This window comes from Erpetoichthys calabaricus, chromosome 12 (genome assembly GCF_900747795.2).
Source record: "Erpetoichthys calabaricus chromosome 12, fErpCal1.3, whole genome shotgun sequence".
NCBI classification, from domain to species: domain Eukaryota; kingdom Metazoa; phylum Chordata; class Cladistia; order Polypteriformes; family Polypteridae; genus Erpetoichthys; species Erpetoichthys calabaricus.
In genome coordinates, this window is record NC_041405.2 from 140,802,056 (window position 1) to 140,826,466 (window position 24,411).

A 24,411-nucleotide genomic window follows, 5' to 3' on the forward strand; every position below is an offset into this window, starting at 1 on the left:
CTTGCTGTTCACCTATGAATAATTAGTGTTTGTCTTCTGGAGCAGCTGGCTCAGCGGGGAGAGCTGCTGTCACACGGACCCCACAGTTTGTGTGGAGTCTTCCTGTCCCCCCTGTTTGTTCTTCTCCAGGACGTCCATTTTTGATTGCAAATCCCAAGCACAGTCAGGTTGGGTTGACTGACCCCCCATGTGAGGGCAAGTAGACCAGGCAGTGGACTGGCATCCTTTGCAGCCTTGAATCTATCTATCTATCTATCTATCTATCTATCTATCTATCTATCTATCTATCTATCTATCTATCTATCTATCTATCTGTCTGTCTGTCTGTCTGTCTGTCTGTCTGTCTGTCTGTCTGTCTGTCTGTCTGTCTGTCTGTCTGTCTGTCTGTCTGTCTGTCTATCTATCTATCTATCTATCTATCTATCTATTCTCCTCCTCTTCATGAGCTTCTGCCTCTTGCTTCTTAACTAAAGATGGCACCCTCTTTAGGATTGTGGTGTCTCTCACCTCTTCAATCTAAAGATGGCTCTCTCCTATTCTCCACATTGTGTTGTCTTTCTTTCTCTTCTTTAAGGACAGATTCACATCTTTCAGGCCTGATGCCAGCCTCCTCATCGTCCCTATGGTATCTTCCTCGAATTCCCTGGCTCTAGGTCCTTCCCCGGTGTTGATTATGGTGGCTTCAGGGTGATGTCATTGTGGCTTCCTTCATAGTCAAATCCTCCTCTTCATGCACCAAAGGTGGCCTCCTTCTTCACTGTGAATTATGGTGGATCCCTGCAGTGCATGAATCAGTAATGACTTCCACCTCTTCATGCCTGGTGGTGACTCCTTGTTCTCTGTGACTTGTCCTTCTATCTTAAGTGACTGAAGACTTCTCTTCTATGGGTTGTTCCTGCCTTGTGCCCAGTGCTTACTGGGATGCTCACCCAGCTTCACCACAACTTTGCCTGGGATAAGTGAGCTTCCAAATGGATGGATGTTGACTAATGATGGCTCCCTTATCTGCTAGGGTTCAGTTTTTGGTGGTTTCTGTCGGGGGGTCAAAGGTGGCTTCCTACTTTGGATTATGTCATAATGCATCTATGATGGTTTTCTTCTCTGTTGGGCCCTTCCTTCTCCTCTGCGGATGTTGGCTCCTTCTTGTCTGCATAATGACTGTTGATTGAGAAAAGTGCTATGTAAATGTAAACAATTATTATTATTATTATTACTACTCCTTTGCTATACCTGGCAGTGGCTCCTTCTACTCTGTTTGTGGTCCTATCTTCTAAATGTTCATGGTTGAACCATCCTCTTCATGAACCAAGCTCGTATTTGCTGCTTTTGCCTATTTTAACATTTGACCTTCAAGAAGCTCCAGTAGCTATCATGGCTGCTATAGCTGAGGGCGACTCCTCCTTCTCTCTGTAGTGATCACAGATTTCTTCTCTTGCTTGACTGACGGTGCCCCCCTTTCCACAGGTTTCTGAGTAACCCAGATCCTCATAGACCAAAGGTGGTTTTCCATTCTCCTACAGACTATGATGTTTCCTCCCTTGTTATGCTACCTGGAGACCCTTCTTTCTCTGTGGACATTGTGTCCTCCCTCTCCCACTGTACTTTTATCCTTTTCTTCTCTGCTATATCTATTAGTAACTCTGTGGTGGTGGTGTGGTCTCCTCTGCTATGGGTGTGGTAGATCTGTTCTCTTCATGGACAAATGACAACTTGCTCTTTTTAATTAGGGCAGCTTTCTTCTCTGTTTAACCTTAGGGTGGTCCCTTCATTTCTTTGGATTGATGAGGTCTACCTCTTCAGCTGTGGATGATAAGGATTTCCTCTTCTTGATCTTGTAGTGTTTTTTATATCATCCATCCATCCATCCATCCATCCATCCATCCATCCATCCATCCATCCATCCATCCATCCATCCATCCATCCATCCATTTAGATGCTGTGTCACCTGTTCATTATTCTAATGTGTACACACTGTAATGGAATTCCTATCTGCATGTTCAAACACCAAAGACTGGGCTGTTACTGTCCTTCTCTGGTGGTCCATATCTTGCTCTCTTGGCTCTGTATAATGTCTACTGTATCCATTTATTCATCCATCTACCCAACTCATCCTTAAATCCAACCGCCCATTTGTATTCTGGCCCTGCCTCGCTAGGCCTGGAGTCATTGAACCTGGGTCCGAGGGTTGGGAGAAGAGGCCTATTGGTTCATCTGTGCTGATGATGAGAGCTTATCTTTCATCTTCCCAAAGCTGTTGCATTTTCAGTGTGGTGTCTTTCTCATCCTCCTGCATTTATGTTGTTCGCTTGTTCTATATCAGCTCACAGCTAAGAAACCTTCTCTGACAGACCACCACAATAAGTGTACTTCTAATCAATCAATCAATCAATCAATCAATCAATCAATCAATCAATCAATCAATCAATCAGTCTTTCCAAACCAGATTATCCCAATCCAGGGTCTCTCGTGTGAGAACCCATCCTATTTCTTTTGTATAGCACCTTTTCCAATTCAATCACAAGTTGCTTTATAGAATATATAAAAGGCAATGAGTCAGATTACTTAATTCATTAATGGATGCCCTTCATTTAACTGGCATACATGTATGCCTGTGTGCCACTTTGCAATAAAAGGTTAGAGTGCACTTGACATCTTGGCCCTCACATTGCATGAATGATGTACTGGTGGCAATGCTCGCCATCACCCTCCCTCAAAGGACATGCTGGGCAGAGTACAGCCGGGTCACCCTGTCAGGAGTGCCCACTTTAACGAGGTCTTCGCCCACCCCGTGCACACGCAGTCTGTCTGTCGCTCTGACTGGACGGGACGAGAGGGACGCGCGGCGCTTTTCGTCTGATCTTTGAGAGAGTAGAGAGACAGAATAAGAAGGGCTGACGAGGCAGATTGGGTCTGGTGTGTGGGGGGGGCGAGATTAACTAGAAGAAATCTGCAGTGTTTAAGTCGGCCGAGCCTGCTTCACTCTTCTCCCGCCGCTGATCACATAATCTCCCTTCAATCCTCTTCTAATATTTCAAAAGACAGACGAGCTGTGAAGCGTCTGCTCTCGAGCTGACCTCCTGTCGGAGCTCCTGCACTCTTGGCGGGGCACGTTGGGGGCCAAAATCCTCCCACCTCCCGCAACACTTAGTGTGTGTGTGTGTGTGTGCGTGTGTGTGTGTGTGTGTGTGTTTTGTTTTCGTTTCCACCCGCACTGGATCGTCCATTTTCAGCGGCGCTGCTTGCCAAACCCCGCGTCCCCAGCCATCTGTAAGTGCGATTCCCCGCTCTGCCCCCAGGGTCCTCGGTGCACCTGCGCGGAGCGTCTCGAGCCCAGTTTGTCTTCCGCCCCCTTGCAGCTGTGCCAAGCTAATGAAGCCAATGGCTTGTGATTCGAGTGCCATCCGCCCACCCTCACGGGGGAATCGCGTCTACGCCAGTCACTTTTTCTTGAGTCTTTTCGTTAGACGGCTTCAGCAGACAAGTCAAGGCTTAAACAGCCACCCTCCTTTATACAGCGCCTTGTATCCTAAGGTATTTCTCGAGTTACGAACAACTACTGTGCCGTCAGACAGCACGTCACAGTTAGGGAGTGAAACTGCAGCTTTAATGGCCACGGCACACATGAATCTGCCACAAGGAAGACTTCTGGGCAGAATACCAGCTGAGACGCCCACATCGTCAGGTCACTGAGGGTAGCAGAACAAAGGGCGCAAACAAGAGGAGGCCATTTGGTTCATCAGACTCAATTACCGGCTGATCCATCCACACATTCTTCATATACAGATCCATCCATCCATCCGTCCCTGTAGTCTTTTATCCATCTGCACAGAAATCTGTCAACGTCAAAGATCTACAAATGCATCCTTCACTTACTCGTTCCTTCATCCCATTCCATCAGCAAACTATGCATCTCTTCATCCATCTATCCATCCTTCTATTCATTTTTGTTCTCATTCATGCTCCATAGCCCCCCACATTTTAGGGTTTACAGTGTCCTTAATATAATAAAGTACAGCAAAACCCCTGCTGGCGTGTGCTAATCAGCTCGGACATGGCACTTGGACTGGTGAGCCCAGCAACTTCTGACCTCCTTAGCAGAAACATCGAAGAACGTATCTGTCAATCATTTGTTAGTCCAGTTATTTAGGCATGATGAGTGAAAGATGCATCCAGGTAGTCGTCCATCTTTATTCTGACCTGTCTTTTCGGCCTTCCAGATTTAACCAAACCTTCCTGATTCATCCTTGTTTTCCCCAAAGATGCACCCGTCCATTGCTATTCTCATTCATCCATCTGCATCACGCTTCCCCAGAATTCATCTGTCTATTTATTTACACATGCCTAAAACGATCAACATTTTCCAGAATTTCCATCCATCCATCCATCCATCCATCCATCCATCCATCCATCCGTCCATTTTTTAAACCTATAATTCATCAAATATTTTCTCTAATGGCTTATCCATCCATCGATTTTCTAAACCTATAATTCATTGAATATTTTCTTCAGTGGCTCATCCATCCATCCATCCATTTTCTAAACATATAATTCATTGAATATTTTCTCCAATGGCTTATCCATCTTCAATCCATCCATCCATTATCTAAACCCATAATTAATCAAATATTTTCTCCAATAGCTTATCCATCCATCTATTCATCCATCCATCCATTATCTAAACCCATAATTAACCAAATTTTCTCCAATGGCTTATCCATTTATTTATCCATCCATCCATCAATCCATCCATCCATCCATCCATCGATTTTCTAAACTTATAATTTATTGAATATTTTCTTCTATGGCTCATCCATCCATCCATCCATCCATCCATCCATCCATCCATCCATTTTCCAAACCTATAGTTCATTGAATATTTTCTCCAATGGCTTATCCATCCATCTATTCATCCATCCATCCATTATCTAAACCCATAATTAACCAAATTTTCTCCAATGGCTTATCCATTTATTTATCCATCCATCCATCAATCCATCCATCCATCGATTTTCTAAACCTATAATTCATTGAATATTTTCTCTAATGGCTCATCCATCCATCCAACCATCCATCTATCTATCCATCCATTTTCTAAACCTATAATTAATTAAATATTTTCTCCAGTGGCCATCCATCCATCCATCCATTTTCTAAACCTATAATTCATTGAATATTTTCTCCAATGGCTTATCCATCCATCCATTATCTAAACCCATAATTAATCAAATATTTTTTCCAATGGCTTGTCCATTTATCTATCCATCCATCCATCCATCGATTTTCTAAACCTATAATTCATTGAATATTTTCTCTAATGGCTCATCCATCCATCCATCCATCCACCAATCCATCCATCCATTTTCTAAACCTATAATTCATCAAATATTTTCTCCAATAGCTTATCCATCCATCTATCCATCCATCCTTCATCTATCCATCCATTTCCTAAACCTATAATTAATTAAATATTTTCTCCAGTGGCCATCCATCCATCCATCCATCCATCCATCCATCCATCCATCCATCCATCCATCCATTTTCTAAACCTATAATTCATTAAATATTTTCTCCAATGGCTCATCCACCTCCAAAATCTTCCAATGTTTTCTTCAGTCCATCTGTTCTTCAATTCAGTTCCATCCATCTTTCCATCCAGGAAGTTTTCTTTTCACTCACACACCCAAGCTGTAGATCAGGCCCTATAAACTTGCCTACAGTGGCCCTACCTTATATCCATTGCAAATAAAGGAAAAGCATAAAGAAATGGTGGACTCCCACTGAAGATCTCAGTGCCCTATGCAGTAAGTCCAAAAAGCCATGCCTGAGATTCATAACCCAACCCACTGCTCCACTGGTCCAGTCACCTCTCCCTTTATCCATCCCTTCAAACAGCCTAATAAAATCCAGTCATAAGCTGTTTGTTTGTTTGCCAATCACACCAAAACGGCTGAACTGATGTCCACAAACATGGCTGCCATTGGTCCAACTTAAAACAGAGGCTGGAGAGAGGGAGGGCAACCCAGAACACAGCACAGCACCAAGGTGAGGACTACAGTTCCCATCAGGCAGCAGGAGAGCGCTATCAAATCGTTATCAGCAAACAAAGTTTTGCACTGGCTGTAACCACAAGAGGGCAGCAGAGAGCCCCAAACCACAGGCACAGTTATACCACACACAATTCCCGGTTATAAATAAAAGATATTTTCTCAAACTCAGCACCTTTCCAATGAAGACTCCTTCCAAAGACACGTCAAATGACACAAATAAAGGAATCACAATTCCTCCTTCTTCCTCCTCCCACAGTGTAGCCCACTGCCACCTGACTCTCCAGTCCATGTGTGGCCCCCATTTTAAGCCGCACCTAGGAGTGTTTCCAGTGTCATGCCGTATCTTCTGGGAAGCACTAATAATGAAAGCAGGGAGGTCCTCCCCAGACAGCGCCCTCTATCAGTCCCCAGGGACCCCGACAGGGCTGTATTTCTGGACTTCATATCCCAAGCACCCCTGCGGGCGTCCCGACTGGATTCTTATGCGAGGATCGCTGCTACCTGGCATAAAGGGGATGGAATTGCCCCAGATTCCCAGCTTTCGCTTGTCCAGCCATCATTTGATGACATTCAGACACAAATTTATTTTCTAGTCCCTTTTGTCTTTCTGTTCTGGTCTCCCGTCTGGGTATGAAGCCATCCTCCTCCTTCCTGGCCGGGATGCCTGCTCTCCTCTCACAGGGCCAAAGCGGGACCACCTCATCTAGGTGGGCAGGCAGTCAGCTAATCTGGATAACAACTTCATTTCCTCTTTGGATTTCTGGTTTTTGTCGCGGAGTATGTCATTTCGTCTCATCATGGGTGGCCATGTTGACTTTCCAGAAGACAGTCTCTACAGTATTGTCCTTTGGACCCTTTACTTAGACCTAAATGGGTCCCAAAAGGTGGGCCAAACCCTTAAAGAGTGATGGTCCTTTCTTTCAACCCCACAAAAAAGTTTCACAACTCTGAACTTCTCTTTGTAGCGAGTTTCAAGGTTGTGAAATCACAAGTGAAAGGAAGTTGAGCGTCAAACAGCGGTCTGTGCTCTACTCACCTGATAACCTGTTATGTTGTGATGCTGTATGACGCGTAACCAGGACAGTGGCAGCGTGCTGTGTGCTGCTCAGATGTGCAGGTAGGAGTGTCACTGCCCTGGGTGTACAGTAAGTGACATTAACTCTGAAATGAAGTGATGCCATTTGTTACCAATGCAGAAACTTCCACTTTTGAAAGAGCCAACTGTACCACAGCACCGGCATGTCGTTAATTAATTGTGACGGGCCACTCGGCTTGGTTTCGGTTTCTTCCCATAAATATTAACCCAACTGGACAGATGGTCCGTCCTCTCCCAGTCAGTGTCTCTTAAGGCCTCGTCACGTTATATTAGAACATTCTAGACCAGAACAGGCCATTCAGCCCAACAAAGCTCGCCAGGCCTATCCACTTAACTCCTCCAAATTAACATCAAGTCGAGTTTTAAAAGTCCCTAAAGTCTTACTGTTTACCACACTACTTGGTCACTTACTCCAAGTGTCTGTGGTTCTTTGTGTGAAGAAAAACCTCCTAATGTTTGTGTGAAATTTACCCTTAACAAGTTTCCAGCTGTGTCCCTATGTTCTTGATGAACTCATTTTAAAGTCACCGTCTCGATCCACTGCACTAATTCCCTTCATAATTTTAAACACTCCAGTCAGGTCACCTCTTAATCTTCTTTTGTTTAAACTGTAAAGGCTCAGCTCTTTTAATCTTTCCTCATAACTCATCCCCTGTAGCCCTGAATCAGCCCTGTCGCTCTTCTCTGGACCTTTTCTAGTGCTGTTATGTCCTTTTTGTAGCCTGGAGACCAAAACTGCACACAGGACTCCAGATGAGGCCTCACCAGTGTGTTATAAAGCTTGAGCAGAACCTCCTTGGTCTTGTACTCCACACATCAAGGCGCTATATAACTTGACATTATGTTAGCCTTCTTAGTGGCTTCTGAACACTGTCTGGCAGTTGAGTCCACTACGACTCCTAAATCCTTCTCATACTCTTGATTTTCCGACCGCCCATTGTGTATTCAAACCTAACATTTTTACTTCCTATGTGTCACACTTTACATTAACTGACATTAAATTTCATCTGCCACAAATCTGCCCAAGCCTGTATGCTGTCCAAGTCCTTCTGTGATGATTCAACAGATTCCAAATTATCTGCTAATCCACCTATCTTGGTATCACCTACAGACTTATGTGAGGTTTGCAGCGACTCCAAGCCCCAGACTCGAGTTGTGGTGTGCTGCTCCTGTGACCCACAGTCGTGTTGGTTGTCATCCCCAGTGTGACAGAAACAATGAGGCCAAATGAAGCACGATTTTGTAGTGTATGTGGAGTTCAGAATACGGTAGAAGGGGGACGGCGTGAGTCACTTGCACCGTTTCTTGACGTCTATTCAAGTCCAGCTCATGATAATGTAGTGGGAATTTCAGGCTTCCCTGCCAATCCAACATTGTGATTTGTAGCCATTTTAAATCAAAGTTGAATGAATCAGCTTTATAACATCATCAGATCCCACCATTGACCTGCAGTGATGTCTGTGAGCCTCAGTCTCCTCCTACCTGGACCCCCTCCTGCAGATGCTGGTCCATGGGTTAATTTTTAAATAAGACATGCTGTTAATTGATGATGGATTAAACATCTCATGATGAAGCTACATCATCCCAGGAAATGCCAAGAAATAGCACTCATGGCGCCAACCCAACTAGGAGTTTCAGCAATTATGGAATCCAATCTATGAAAAAGAGCAAATTCTGGACTCACGAAAGCAGACAAACTGATAGAGACGTCGTGGAGGTGATGGATGGGATGGTCAACAATGACCAAACAGTCAACATTATGCAAATACAAATATAGATGGACAATGCCGAGTACTGTGTATACCCACACTGCTCTTCCTCCATTGATGTCTCAGCGTCTTCCTATGATGATGCCCAAAAGTCTACCCACATATTCCTCTCGTCATCAAGCCAGGCCTCTGCACACACATCCCACAAGGCCATTGTCAGTCCATCCCTACTAATCTTCTGTCCATTTTCTTTCATCCATTTTTTAAATTTATTGACCTAATCCTTTCAATCCTCCTATTCATCCATTTTTTTCCACCGGTCAGTCAGTTCTTTGTTCATCTCTCCCTTACCCGTCCATCAGTTCACAGATGTTCCAGCACACCCTTCCCTTTCTCCATTTCTCACTTCATTCCTCCATCGATTTCTTCATCTGCCATGTGTTTGCCCACAGGTCTCTTTTGGAATCCCACCATTGCTCCACAGATCTGCACGTCCATCCCTCCCATCGCTGGTCATTTACTCATTCCTGCAATAACCCAGTCTTGCATCTCTTGGTCCATCCATTTCTTTAGAAGTCATTTGTTGCTCCATCCACCCATCCATCTTTTTTTGCACCACCAAAGATCAAGTAAATAGGTCACACCTCGTCTTTTCTAAAGCTCCCTCTTAAAGACTCACCCTGTCTTAAAGCATCTTAAGACCTCCCTGCAACTTACCCACTTTACGTGGCTCACCATTGGCTCCATCCATTTCTCATTTAGGGGGCATCTTCTTGGAGCTGCTCATAAAGATGTAGTTGCAGTTTCACTGCCAGCTGTGACTGTGTAGTTGTTGTTGATGACGTCCCATGTCAGCCTTCATTAAAGACCTTGCAAAGCTGGCACAGCGCTCTTCGTGCAAAGTCTGAAACCTGGTCCCCTCACGTCTGGCCCACTAACAGTCAATGTCCAAGGAAATGCTTTAGTATGGCGCCACCTGGTTGACCAGAGCTGGCATAACTCCAGCCTACCAAGGCTTTCCCCGCTGCTCTGAAAAGTTTCATTGGAGCAGAAACACCTGAAATATGGTGGCTGCATGCTGTGACATCCTTTCAACAAACTTCCACTGCACAGGAGCTCCCAAGTTGAGGGGACAAATGGCAGTAGATGTCTAGACCCTCACTGAGGGAGTCTGTGCTTTTTTGGAAGCCTACAGATCACCTCACTGCACTTCCATTGACCTCAGAGGCTGAGCCGATTTGCAGCTGATTAGTCGGGGGGTGGTTTAGGGGTCCATTCAGTCATTTGAGAATTTCATCCAGGAGATCTGATCAACCGTGTGAGACATCAGGAAAGAAAGGACGACTGTCACCTCCATAAAAGTGTCAAAGAAGGACTTCAGGAGTAATGAGGGTGACATTAGGACAGTTGTGATGACAAACAGCTCATCCATCAATCCTGTCCAAAGTAACCTCGAGTTGAGATTCTGAGGTCCCTAAAGTCCAGCTCTCCACCGCACTGCTTGTTCATTTATTCCATGTGTCTGTGGTTCTTAGCATTTCTGATATTTGCATTCCGTGTCCATGTGGTATCAGTCTGCTCAGATGGATGGCTCCTTCTCCACCTTGACCTGCCTACTTGTCCTTTTGCTGTTATGTTTTCAGCGTTGGGTTCCTCAGGATGGATGCTTTCCAGAAGGAGCCCCTCTGTCGTTGGTCCTGCCTCGCAAATTGAATTGCGATGGATTTGCTGTCCTGCCACTCACTCCCTCCTTTACTCTGTCTTTCTGGGCAGACAGGACTTTGCTTTGACGTCTTTTCCGGCACGAGCTGCTCATTTCTCTCTTTATGCAGCTTCTCTCATACTGGAGAGGCCATCCGTCCAGAATCTGCATGCAGTGGACAGCTGATGGACAATGCAGGGAAACTTGTGTGGGTGAAATGGCTTCTCACGTTGTAAAGCCTTTGTATCTGGATCTTTTTTGAGTTGGTTATGGTTTCCAATTTACCCAACTGGACAGATGGCTGTCCTCTCCCAGTCAATGTCTCTTTGTTATTGTCTCTTAAGGCCTCACCACATTACGTGATGTTTCTAGTGATTTTCAGCCACAGACTTGCACTGTGGTGTTGTGCTCCTGTGACTCACAGTCATGTAATTTGACATCCCAAGTATCTCCATCCAACCAGTCTACGACTCACCCCAGTCCAACAGGTTTGCTTTTGTCTTAAATGGTATATGAGCCCTCAGAAAGTGCAATGCATGTAATGTGGTGACGAGGAATAAGAATGCCGAGTGTTTTGGACGTCACAGACAGAAGACAAGCTCATCTATCTGATGTCTCAACAGAACTGAAAAAAGAAATAAAAGATTGGAGATTGTGGCTGAACTCTCTGTGCCTCTAACGTATTCGGACCACCCTGGCTAATTGACACAGAATCTTATTGGCTGTCATGAAGGTTGGGGGTGGGGGGGTGGTGAGCTTGTGATAGTTTGGAACTGTGAAGCTGTGCTGGAAAGTCACCACGGACTTGTAGAATTCGTCATTCACTGCCGCAGGTTGTTGTGTAATCTGACATTCTCAGACAACGAGATCAGCAACTGCAGTCGTCAAGTTTGACATCCCTGCAACTGCAAGTCATGGGGTGTGCTGCCGGCTTTAGTTAACTGATGCATGGGCTCCCTGAAAGCCTGAGGCTGCGTACCTGAAGACCATCTCACTCCTTCTGTGCTGGTATATACATTCTCCAGAGAAAATAATCATCCTCCGGTTACTTAACTTCATCTTTGTTCCTACTTTAAAAATAAGTTCCTCTTGCCATCCTCTACACATGTTGTACTTTCTGCTTTTTAGGGTTGTGCTGTCATGCCATTCATGTTGCTTTTTGGCCTGCAGGTGGCAGGACTTTTTGTTTTGAGATGGGGTTGCCTGGTCTCGCTGTCAATAAACAAGAGTCGCCTTAAGGTTTGTGAACCCACTGACCTCTGGGAGTGCTGTAGGTGACAACGCCACTGATGAAAATCAAGAGGATAAATAATATCTATCTATCTATCTATCTATCTATCTATCTATCTATCTATCTATCTATCTATCTATCTATCTATCTATCTATCTATCTATCTATCTATCTATCTATCTATCTATCTATCTATCTATCTATCTATCTATCTATCTATCTATGTTTATAAATTTATCTACATTTATTTAGCTAATGCCTTTATCCAAAGTGACTTATAAATGACAAGTTATTGCCAAAGTTATTTCATTGTCTTTGTGAAGCTATAAGTGACTCACCTCAGGTGACAGGGACTGGGCTGCCAGTCTTGTCCTAGCTTGTAGTTCAGAGATTTGGTCACCAGGGGCCTCCACTTCTTTCCTGTCTGAAGCCTTGCATGTCCTCATCACCTCACTGCTCACAGTTCCCGCCGGTGTCCCCTTTGTCAAAGTCTGAACTTCTGCTTCTCAGGTCCCACTTCAGCCTGGCCAGCCGTTCAAGTTCACCGTTCTGGAAACACTGGATCGGATTAAAGAGGAGTTTCAGTTTCTGCAAGCGCAGTATCACAGGTAAAGTGACACCTTTGCTGTGTCAGTTGCTATCTTTTCTGCTATGACTTTTCCTACCATTGCTAGTTGATCCTGCTCTTTGGTGTGAATATGACTGTTTTAAAGGCCAGAACACATAAGGCTGATGCTAATTTGTCCTCAGCAGTACACACGCACACACACACACACCTGCACACCCTCACACACAGGAAAATGCCAACCAGGCTTGCTGCTCTCCACAGGAGACACTGATGTCACACACCATCCTAAGTATACTGTAACTCGTAACTTCTCGTCTTTATTTTTGCAGTTTGAAACTGGAGTGTGAAAAACTGGCCAGCGAGAAGACTGAGATGCAGAGACATTACATCATGGTAAGTGTGACCAGGGCCACTTCACTTTGTGATGTCCAGCTTACCAATGACCATGAGCCATCTTACAAGGTTCTTTCTCTGCACACTGACCTATAGCCTTAAGAAAGCCCTTTATGATCCTAAACCCATACCGGGGATGCCTCCTTATCTGACACCATTAGGATCTGACTGCGCTTTCCAAGGATGTGTGCTGTGGGCGACAGAAGCATAGGATGGAGCAGCAGGATGAAACTCTGATGGTGTGGCATACATGATAAATCTGAACTGAGTGACACCAAGAGTCCAACAAGAACGTAAATCATAGAATTTAAATAACTTACAGAATTAATACAGCTAGAAGAACATAGGGCATACAGCATATCTAATAAGAGATAACTAATGCAATATTGATATTTTGGTCATATTTTCCTTACTTAGATATTTTTCAAATTCATGTTAAAACATAATTAAACAATATATTTAATTTTATAAAATATTTTTTATAAATAATGAACATATATATTTATTATTTCAAATATACATATTTATATATTTACATTTATCATCAGTGTTCACTTCAGATAAGGATGATGCCAGTCGAGGTTTTTTGTGTCACCTTATAAACTGAGACCTCCAATCCATGAGCCAAAGAATTGTATGACTACCAGCTTAAAAATACAATTTACATGGGTGGGGGTCTTAGAAGGCTGTATGTTGTGGTATATAGTGTCCCTCCTATATTAAGTGAATTACATCTCAAGAGGTGTTCTGGTTATATTCTGTAAAACACTCTCAAGGCCTCATCAGGAATCTGCTGTCCAGTTTTGGTTTCTCAAAGATCTGCCAGTAATTCTTCACATACGTTACTGAAGTGACATGGGATGAGTTACCAGGCAGAGTATGTGAGGACTTTCGAAAAACTCAGCTTTGTGGTACTCTACCATCAGGCTGTTAATATGTTGGGCACAATGGCCTGGTCTGTTCAAGTGAACAATGTAGATGCATAGGTAGCATAGTTTCATGCTGAAGCCTAAAGACAGTTTCTCCATTGTAGAGTTCACACAGATGTCCGTCAGGACTTCGGGTTCTTCCCAGTGTCCAAAGTCAGCATCAAGTTAATTAGCGACTCTTCACTGAATGCGGGTGAATTAGTGATGGTATTTGGTGGACTGCCAAAGGGGATCAAAGCACACAATGAGAATCAGTTGTGACATCCTACAACATTCTACTGGCGTGAAGACTTATTTTGCTCATATAGTCTAATCCTAACGCACTTTCCGCAACTCATTGGGAAAGTCAAATATTATAGTATCTCAAATTGGAAAAAAATAAACTCTTATTAAGAGGATCTGTTCAAATGTTTTTTAAAATGTGTCAAGGACTGATTAATATAATTCTAAGATAAGGTTACCAGGTCTGTGCTTAGCTTTCCTACTGTGCTTGATGTGTAATCGCTCGCATTGTTCTCTCTTTTTGGGTGGTGATTGAATGCTGAGTTATTTCCTCTTTGGAATAATTTTAAAGTTTATTGTCTTATTCTTATCGATTACCATATATACTTGCGTATAAGTCGAGTCTTGAAATCTGAAAAATCGATCATAAAATCAGACCCCGACTTATACGCCCGTTCAAAAATACGACACTTACATTTTTTTTTATTTTTTACATCTTCTTGTATCCACCAATCTCACACCAGTTTCTCAGACACATCGACTTTTGTTGCAGCAGCGCAGTTACCAATTTCTTTTGCCACTTCAAAGACTGTTCATTTATAACTAGCTTTATATTTTCTTCTAATCGAATGCTCCATCGTAGATCAGGGATGCTCTTACGATAAAGGTGTAGGAGGGTGTGAGACACACAAAACACAAAACAGTGCAAACGTCGCTTTGGAATAGTTTGGGTATTACCGTGTGGTCACTTAGGCACAATACATACATGTACTCCGTGGTTACTGTCTCACGTGGGCGTTAGCATTTCATAATCCCTTGGGCCAATAGTGTGAGTTTTCCACATTCGACTTATACGACCGACATTATAAAATACTGGAAATTATACGGTAAAATCAAGTCCTGACTTATCCACGGGAGAACTTAAATGCAAGTATATATGGTAAGTTGTATTTTCTTGTAATTAGAGATAAGCAAACCATTTGCATGCAATCGAATTTTCAGCAAAACTCCATATTATACGTTGCAAAAAATTTGATAAAGAAGTTGTGTTTCGTGCCAATGACAAAGAACGAAAGACATTTAGCCCAGTCTAGATGTGCTTACTTGCAATAAATCCATCTGCCATTTAGGATTTAAATAAAGATCTCTAGTGAAAATGAAAATCATCCAAATCATTTCTTGTCACATGAAGATATTTGGTTGAGCTATCAGGCACTCCAGGGATTATTGTGAGTGAAGGAATAGGACTGGGAGATTGTAACATGAAATGGGAATTGCAGCTACGTCAGATTCCAAATGTACATGAGCAAATAAAGTACAGGGACAAACCAAAAATCAAAAAAAAGGGGACCAAAAATTCATGAAACCTAGCGCTTGGTCTACTTCATAGGCACGCTAACTACTGCTAAAAAAACTGAGATTTATCCAACCATGGGATAACGTTACAGGGGGTTGTTGTCATATTTATCGCAGGACTTCTGCAAATTTCCGAATGAGCCGTGTGACATGAGACCCTTGTCATGTAAAACAAGTGCATGAAAATAAAGTAAGTAATGCAAAATACGTACCAAAAAGTCCATAATGATGACATGTAAACTATCACAGGCATGTATTGTTTTTGCTCTGGTAGTTTGATCCCACTTTGCCATTTGTGTTTTGTTTTTTGCATGGTCGTCATTATTTTGTCTTTATCTTTTCAAAGCCACAGTCATGCCGTTGATAGTTTCTATGCCTCTTGTGATGTGGGGTGTCACAGAACAAGTTGTGTCATTATAAACCTCCTATATAAGATGGTGGCACCCAGCCACATGCAACAGAGCATTGGATTCTCTTCAAAAAAAGGTTCTAGTTAGGGATTCTTAACACACGGAACTGACAGGACTTTTGGTTATGTTATTTTGACTATGAATTTGGTTTACCGTCTCTCATTTTGTTGAATTATTTTTCCATCAGTTCTGTCGATAGAAGACTCGGGCCATTTCCTTTTGGTGCTTTCACCTCCTGATTGTGCTTACTTTGACTTACCAAGTTGATGATCGTTCTGAGGTTTGAATACACACAAAAGGAGTTCTGATAAAAGGACAATGAAAACTGTGAGAAACTGGACTTCATTGAAAAATTGTTTAATGGGCACCATTACACTACAAAAAGCCAAATGCTCTCCACACCTGAGGGAAGAACAATAAACAGTGGGATTGAGAATATGGACCTGATAAACAAGAAGGACACAATCTCTGTTTATGATGTCCCTGCTAATTCAATTTTTCTTTTCTTTTTTTTTCCAGTATTATGAAATGTCTTACGGGCTAAACATCGAAATGCATAAACAGGTAAGACAGTGCAAATCCAAGTGAACTTTATATGCCTTGCTATGCACGTTCTGCACCTGCCTATGGCATGCTGGGTGTTGGGCACATTGGACAGGAGACCCTTCTGATTGTTGCTGTTCAGGTTGTTCTTAATTTTGTGGAGTTGGACTTCTTAAGACCCAATGGCTGCTCTCTTTCCCTGCCTTGTCCAACAGGCCTCTCTAGCTTGAGATTTTCATGCAGCTCCTCTCAGTTTTAGGGCAGCAGAGAGTCGGGGTCTCATCTGAAGATGTTCAGCTTTGGTTTTTGTTGTTATTTCTCTCATTAGACAATCTGGCTTTTGGAACTATTGGTGTTGTTATTGTGCTTCGTCTAATATTTAATTTGCGATGCCATCATGGTGCTATTTTGTTCGGGTTTTACTCACGAGGAGCCAGGGCTTTTGTATGTCATTACCATGTCATTGGCAGCAAACACGTCTGGCAAATTTAGAGAAAATGATGACGGCGATACACGCGGTGTCATCAAACCGCTACTACAAACCATGACAACCCACACTGACACAAATCCAAAACTGAAATCATTTTAAAAGGAGTCGCAATAGTAAATGCTAAAGCAAAGCAAAAATAAATAAATTACATTGACAACTCCTTCACAAAGTATTGAGACCCTTCACTTTTTATACAGTTTGTTATGCTGCTGCTGTGTGCTAAAATCATTTCAATTCATTAAATTTCCACATCAAGCAACACTCAACACCTCAACATGACAAAGTGAAAGCAGAATTTAAGATATTTTTGCACATTTATTAAAAACAGAAAAGCTGAAATCTCCCGTTAACACAAGTATTCAGACCCTTCATTCAGTACTTAGCTGAAGCCCCTTTGGCAGCGATTCCAGCCTTCTTGGGTGACACGTCAAGCTTTGCACTCTAAATTTGGTGATTTTTCTGCCATTCTTCTCTGCAGATCCTCTCAGGCTCTGTCAGGTTGGATGGAGACCACCAAGTCAGGTCAGCTCACATAGGGGAGCATGCACTGGTAGTGTGTTGCTGCACCCACCACATAACGAAACAGCTCGGGATCCCGGTTGGCAACCACCCAGGCAGACACACAGTCCAGTTCCACCATCCAGAGATGACCCTCTATCTGCCACAGCCAGGTGTTATGTGGGCGACTCCTTGGCCTGGTCCAGCCACTTGGATCCCCAACAATGAGGATCCTATGAGTTGGATCACTGTCGGGGAATTGCGTCACATGGCCATAGTGCCGTAACTGATGGTCCCTCACGATGCAGATAACGTGCCTCATTTGGGACTCCATGAGCAACCGCTCATTCGATACAAAATCAAACCAGCGGTACCCAAGGATTCTCCAAAGAGGTACACACTACTGAAGGAGTCCAGTCTTCATCTCAGGTCACTGGATAGTGTTCATGTCTCACAACCACATAGCGAAACAGGAAGCACTAGGACTCTATGATGACTGTGGAATATGACCCGGACACAGACAGGCAGACACGTTGTAATCACCCCACACACATTTATTTCGGGCTTCCATATTTACAAAGCAGTACTTACAGACCCCCAATACCCCACAGTCCAGGCCAACACAATGCCTTCTCTCTCTCTCTTTGTCTTCAGACCGCTTCCTTCTCTCCTCCAGAAACCTTGTCCTTCTTCCACCCGACTCAAGTCCATCTCTGAAGGGAGGCGGCCCCTTTAAATAAGCGCCCGGATGTGCTCCAGGTGTGTTCCTGGCAATCTCCCACCAACACGCCCCGGTGTGGCGGAAGTGCCGGCTGTCTCCCCGGAAGCACTCCGGGTGTCCCTGTTCCTCTTCCCCCCAGCACTTCCTGGTGTGGCGGAAGTGCTGAGGTCCAATGTCCTTCAGGTATTGGGGTCCCCCTGGCGGTGACCACAGGCCCCTACAGGGTCAAGCTTCCCAGCTCTGTACCCGCGGCCCCCAGGGCGGCCCCCTCGAGGTCTGGAGGAGGCACAAGCCCTCCTCCGGTCTTCTCTGGTGTCCCGGCTGGGTACCACCCCCATCCGGGTACCACAAGACTTAGACCTCTGTCCTTTGACAAAGATATCAGGAGCGCCACACACCCCTTTCCAGTGACCTCATGATCCCCCCATGCTCTCCAAATCTGTCTACTGACTTCATATGAAGAGTCACCAGAGCCATGAATGTCACTGCTGAGGTAAGTAAACCTCTGGACGAGGTCAACACTCTCTCCACAGACCATCAGTGGACGGCTATTTTCAGGTCCTTCCAGAAATGTTGGGCACTGGCTGGGCAACTCATGGACATTCACAGAGTTGATCCTAAGCCACTCCTGTGTTGACTTTGGCTTGTCTTGTTTGAAGGTGAACCCGTGGCCAGTCAGGAGCAGGTTGCCATGAAAGATATCTCTGTACTTTGGTCTTGTCAGCTTTCCCTCAACCCTGTCTAGTGTCCCAGTCGCCCAGCATGATGCTGCCACCATCATGCCTCACTATTGGAATGGTATTGCGCAGGTGATGAGTGGTTTCATCCAGACATGACATTAATGTTGGTCTTATCAGGACAGAGACTCTTGATTCTGCCAATCTTAGAATCCCTTAGGTCTTTTTGCAAACTTCAAGCGGCTTTCGTGTGTCTTTATACTGACATGAGGCTTCTGTCTGGCCGCTCTGCCATAAAGATCAGTGAGGTATTGCAGTGACGACTGTCCTTCTGTAAGCATCTCCCTTTTTCATACAGGTTCCATGGAGCTCAACCAGAGTGATCATTGGGTTCTTAGTCCCCTTTCCTTACCAAGGCCCTTCTCAAGAGCAGCATTTGGGGGTGGCAAGTGGGGTGACCGCCCCAGGCCCCGCTTTTGTGGTCCATGTGTCCCATTCGAGTGGATTTCTCAAGTTATTTTCTCCACACATATATATATCTGAGATTCTTCTATTTCCGTAGTCCACCTTCATCGGGTCGCCAGTATAATCCCTTCCTAAAACAGGTATAGCCCATTAGTCGCTGGGTTGGCTTCTCCTCTCTATAGAAAAATTCATGGCATCCAGATTAGACAACGAAGATGTCATCAACGACTTTCCCAATCAGAAGGCAAGAAAAGTGGATTTTCGTCTCTGAACTTGGGAACTGTTAAGAGATTTCATGATGATACCTCTACGTTAATTTCACACTTCCTGTCGAAACACTGAAACTCACATTTTATTTGTTGGCCATAAACATGTCTGAATATTAACACACAAAAACATGATAACCAGCTGACATGACATCAACGTGAGTTATGGCTACGACATCCTGTATATCGAGACTCAGAGTTTACTTGCAATTTGGGGACGTTTTCTAGAAGATGGCCGTGCTAATTTCCACACGACACCGCATCACATTTCGCACTGTCGTGGTATTGTCATGAATTACAGGTATGTATGAATTGCACTTTTTTAATAGATTTTATCATTATATTTTGATTAAGTCCGCGTCTTATCTTGCAAAAATTTAGCTGAATACTGTAATGAGAAATGTATGTTAACATTATTTTTATTAAACTCGCGCTCAAGTTTATACAGGCCACACATACCGGTAACAGCGTTGGTCAACCGTAGGCCCTGCACACCCCGAGGGCCGACTCTGGTCCTTCTCATAATCGCTTAATTTAGCAGAGTGGCCACGTGATTGTTGTAGACTTCTTCCATTAAAGAATTATGGCTGTCAATTTTGCTTTTGGGAACCTTCAAAGCTGCAAGAATATTTTTTGAGGACTTCCCTTAGATCTGAGCCTCGACACAATCCTGTCTCTAAGCTGTGCAGGTGATGCTCATGCTCAACCTCATGGCAAGGGACCTCCTATAGAGAGCTGTGTGCCTTTACTAATCACGTCCAACCAACAGAAATGACCACACGTGAACTCCATACAATGTGTAGAAACATCTCAAGGAGATCAATAGAATGGAAAGCCCACGAGCCACATGTTGGAATAGTTAAAATTTCAGTTTTTTTTTTTATTTTTAATCACATTTGCAAAAAATTCTAAAATCCTGTTTTTGCTTTGTCATTATGGGATATGCCTTAATAAGGGAAACAATGAATGGAGCACAAGGCTGCAACACAGCAAAATGTGAAAAAGTGAAGGGGTCTGAATACTTTGTGATGGCGCTGTAGTTGGCAAAGGGATTGTGAAGGCTTTGGTGCAGGCTTTGGATAGCCGTCAACTTTTGGAAAAATCACACCTGGTTACTGACTTACCTTGAAAACGCTTTGCCACTTGTAAAAGCCAGCCCTGGCACAGACACAAGTTCAAAGCACACGAGAGTTTTTATTTTCTTTTACCTTGAGGGCATCACCTTTCCCGTTCCCAAAAGCTCGACACAGTCCCAAACCACACAGCACATGGTTCTCTTCTCTTTCTCCTCCACTCCTCCCGGCAAGCTTTGTCTCCATCTTCCCCACTCTGGCTCCCGGAGTAGTGGCTGCTGGCTCCTTTTATCGCCCACCCGGTGCTTGATGACCTTTTTCTGGCAGCACTTCCGGGTGTGGCAGATGAGCTGCTCTGTAGGGCTCAGCAGCAGTTACAGCACCCCCTGGTGGCACCCATGGATCCCAACAGAGCTGCACCAAACTCCAACTCCCATGAAGCCTTGCAGGAGTCCAAGGCACCGCTGCAACCCAGTTGGGGTAACACTCTGGATAGGCTGGCTCCCCCAGTCCTCCCAGTGTGTGGAGGAGTCTGCCACACACTTGAAATCACCAAAAAAGAGAGTTTAAAAAAATGAACATGATTGTTATCAGTGTTATTATTTATTTTTAAAGAGTGTTTTGGAAGAACCATCAGAAATACCAAAGGTCGCTACTCTAATAACAAAGAGCTCAAGCAAAATTGCAGCAACAGGTGAATGTTGAGCTTGAAAGTAAAGAAGGATCAGAGAGACCAAAGAGAACAAAGCGACTTGCTGAAAGACAAGCGCCAGACCCGGTTTACTCAAATGAACTTTAATTCTCCTGAAAACAACATGAAGAAGGTTTAACGTTGATTTGTGTCGAGAGCTGCAGCTCTTTACCCTCATGAGGATTCTGGACGGACTATGGGAGTACGCCCAGTCAGTCTAAGTGCGTTACAGAAGGCGTATGACCGTGTTCCTCGAAGGATTGTGTTGGGGGTGCTGGGACAGTATGGGGGTCCCTCAATAAGGGTATTCTGTCCCTGTATAAACTCAGCGAGAGCCATGTGTGCATACTCAGAACAACATCCACACCAGGGCTTCACCAGGGCTGTGCGTTTTCTCCTGTCCTGCTTGTGATTTTCCTAGACAGGATATCAAGGCACAAGCCAAGGAGGGGAGGGGGTCCAGGTCGATGGCCATCGAATCGAGTCACTGCTTTTTGCAGATGATGTGGTCCTGCTGGCTTCATCTGGCTGTGAACTCCAGCACACATTGGGAGGTTTGTGACCGAGTGTCAAATGGTAGGAATGAGGATCAGCACCTCCAAATCTGAGGCAGTGGTCCTCAGTATGGAAAAAGGTGGACTGTCCTCTCCGAGTGGGAGTTGAGTTACTGCCTCAAGTGAAGGAGTTTAACTCTTTCAGGGCTGATTATTTTTTCTTCCTTTTGTCTCAGGGCTAAATATCCATCCATCCATTATCCAACCCGCTATATCTTAACTACAGGGTCACGGAGGTCTGCTGGAGCCAATTCCAGCCAACACAGGGTGCAAGGCAGGAAACAAACCCTGGACAGGGTGCCAGCCCACCGCAGGGCACACACACACACCAAGCACAATTTAGGATCACCAATGCACCTAACCTGCATGTCTTTGGGAGGAAAGTCACGCAGACATGGGGAGAACATGCAAACTCTATGCAGGGAGGACCCGGGAAGCGAACCCGGGTCTCCTAACTGCGAGGCAGCAGCGCTACCCACAGTGCCATCGTGCCGCCAGGGCTAAATATTTTTCCAAAAAACTCAATTTTCTAAAAAGCACACAAAGCAATGGTTTCACACATAAATACTTATGTTGTCACTCTGTTTTATGTTCCAGGAGCCCCTACAGTAGGCATGTTCACATATTTATTACATACGTGTTTGTTCCATCACTCATAAGCTGAAAGGCACTTTCTGGTAAAATAACGGCTTGAAGTAGTCGAGTGTCCACCAGCAGACTTGTCGTTTGGTGAAGTCCAGTTGCCAGCTTGTCTCCCCGAGATCGATGTCTGTGTAGTCCTCCCAGGGCGAACGTTTTCAATGGCGCGTCAGCACTACGATCAACTGATGCAGGCACCTGACTTTCATTTTCAATATCCGGATCACTTGTATCAAAATCGGAGTTCGATAAGTCAGAGCAATATTCAGCAATAATATGCAAAAAACAAAGAAAGAAATAAATAATATGCGCAGAGTATTTTGCTTTGTGCATTTGCTTTGCTCTCTCACCCGATGTCGATGCCATTCTAGACGTTGCTTACTCTGCGCTACTCACGCACACGCAGGGTTTCAACATCAAGTCAATGAGTCTAACAGTCCTCCTAGCAAAGAGGGTCCACCTATAATGTAACGGTGAGTTTTATCAGCATTTACAGCTTTCTTTCGCCCTCTTTCCCTGATATCCATCCTCAGCCCCCTGTGTCCACAAACGTAGACATCCGTCCTAAAAGAGTTAAGAACCTCGGGTGTTTATTCACAAGTGAGGGGAGAAGAGATGGTGACCTCTACAAACGGCTTGGGGTGGTGAGCGCAGTTATGTGGCCGCTATACCGATCTGTAGTGGTGAAGAAGGAGCTGAGTCAGCAGGCAAAGCTCTCGATTTTCCGATTGATCTTCGTCCCTACCCTCGCCTGTGCTTACGAGCTTTAGATAATGACTGAAAGAATGAGATCACGGGTACGAGCGGCCAAAATTAGCTTTCACGGCAAGTTCGCTGGGCTCTCCCTTAGAGATAAGACGAGAAGCGCCAGTGTTTGGCAGAAGCTCAGAGTAGAGCTGCCAACCTTCCGCATCGAGAGGAGCCAGTTGGGGTGGTTTGGGCATCAGTGGAGGTTTAACAGGCACGACCAGCTGAGAGGAGACCCCAGGGAAGACCCAGTGCTCCAGGTGCATTATATCTCCCTGATGGCCTAGGAACACCCTTGGCAAGGGTGACTGGGGAAAAGGACGTTCAGGCCTAACTGCTAAGATTGTTGCCCCCACAATACGGCTTCGGATAAGCTGTGGAAAATGAATAAACAAATGAATGAATGAATGAAGTTACAAAAAGTTTAAATGAGAAATATTTTTAAGTGTTCCATGGTCCCAGAAATTGGTCGCATTTTTATTAAAATAACATTGAACTACATGAAAAGTGAAAGAATGAATTTAGTAATAACATTAATCATCAACACAAACTCTAATAAGGCATTACCTATCATTAAGTAAAGTTCAAGAAAGTGCTTTACGATGACGTTATCACTTCACATTGGCCTTACAGTTTCCCATGGGCTTTGCCAGCCAGCTCACAGTCTTCTTTAGAGCAGTGATGCTCAGAAAACATGTGAGCCACACACGTGATAAGGTTGAGTGAACCACAGCACCTGATTGGTCAAATGCTCAAAGTCAAGTCCCGCCCCATTTGTTAGCCTGCCATGCAGCAGCATCAGTTGTGGAAATAACTGAGAGAGGAGACAGAGCGTCACCAATTTTCAGCCCCGCCCCAAACTTTCAGCCCCGCCCCATTGCGTATTCTGTACTTGGATTGGCTGCCAGTCGGGTTGTTAACACCAGCAGCATATACCTGAATGTTATCTCAGATTCTTTATAGACGTAAAATTTCACAAACAAGTCCTGAAGTGTATCTTAGATGGCTGACTGACTAAAGTATTGTATGAATTTGCTCAGCCCTTCTCTTTTCTGGATTAATATTGCAGTAGCTAATGTGTCTAGCAAAAGGTATTGGAGCAAAAGTAGCCATTAGTGTTTGGAGATGGAGTCAAGTTAAAGTTATACTTGTATAAGTACAGTAGAAATAAGCCTAACTGTAGTAACTATACAAAGCCAGTGCAGCATCATTTGCACATTTTTGTCATTTTCATGGATGTTTTTGCAGATCGTGTGTTTCATCACAGATTCCTGGATGACCATCACACTTCATTTCTTTCAACTGTCGTCCTCAAAGGTTCACATACACCACATGTTATTCACCAGTTGTTTCCCGTCCAGAATCGAGCTGGTGTTGGAGTGGA

At 44.2% G+C, this 24,411-nt stretch overlaps 1 protein-coding gene across 6 annotated transcripts in view; it reads left to right on the top strand.

Annotated features, from left to right (window-relative positions):
* tle2b (TLE family member 2, transcriptional corepressor b) overlaps positions 1–24,411 on the top strand; it is a 186,847-nt gene that overhangs the window by 70,957 nt on the left and 91,479 nt on the right. For 3 of the 6 annotated variants that reach the window (XM_051935267.1, XM_051935264.1, XM_051935269.1), the window contains exons 2-4: positions 12,296–12,393; positions 12,683–12,746; positions 16,183–16,227. The exons of 1 other annotated variant lie outside the window; for it this stretch is intronic. In XM_051935267.1, coding sequence (XP_051791227.1) covers positions 12,296–12,393; positions 12,683–12,746; positions 16,183–16,227 — 207 coding nt within the window. The remainder of the gene's footprint in view (positions 1–12,295; positions 12,394–12,682; positions 12,747–16,182; positions 16,228–24,411) is intronic. 2 more of the 6 variants (XM_051935268.1, XM_051935266.1) reach the window with 2 other exon arrangements.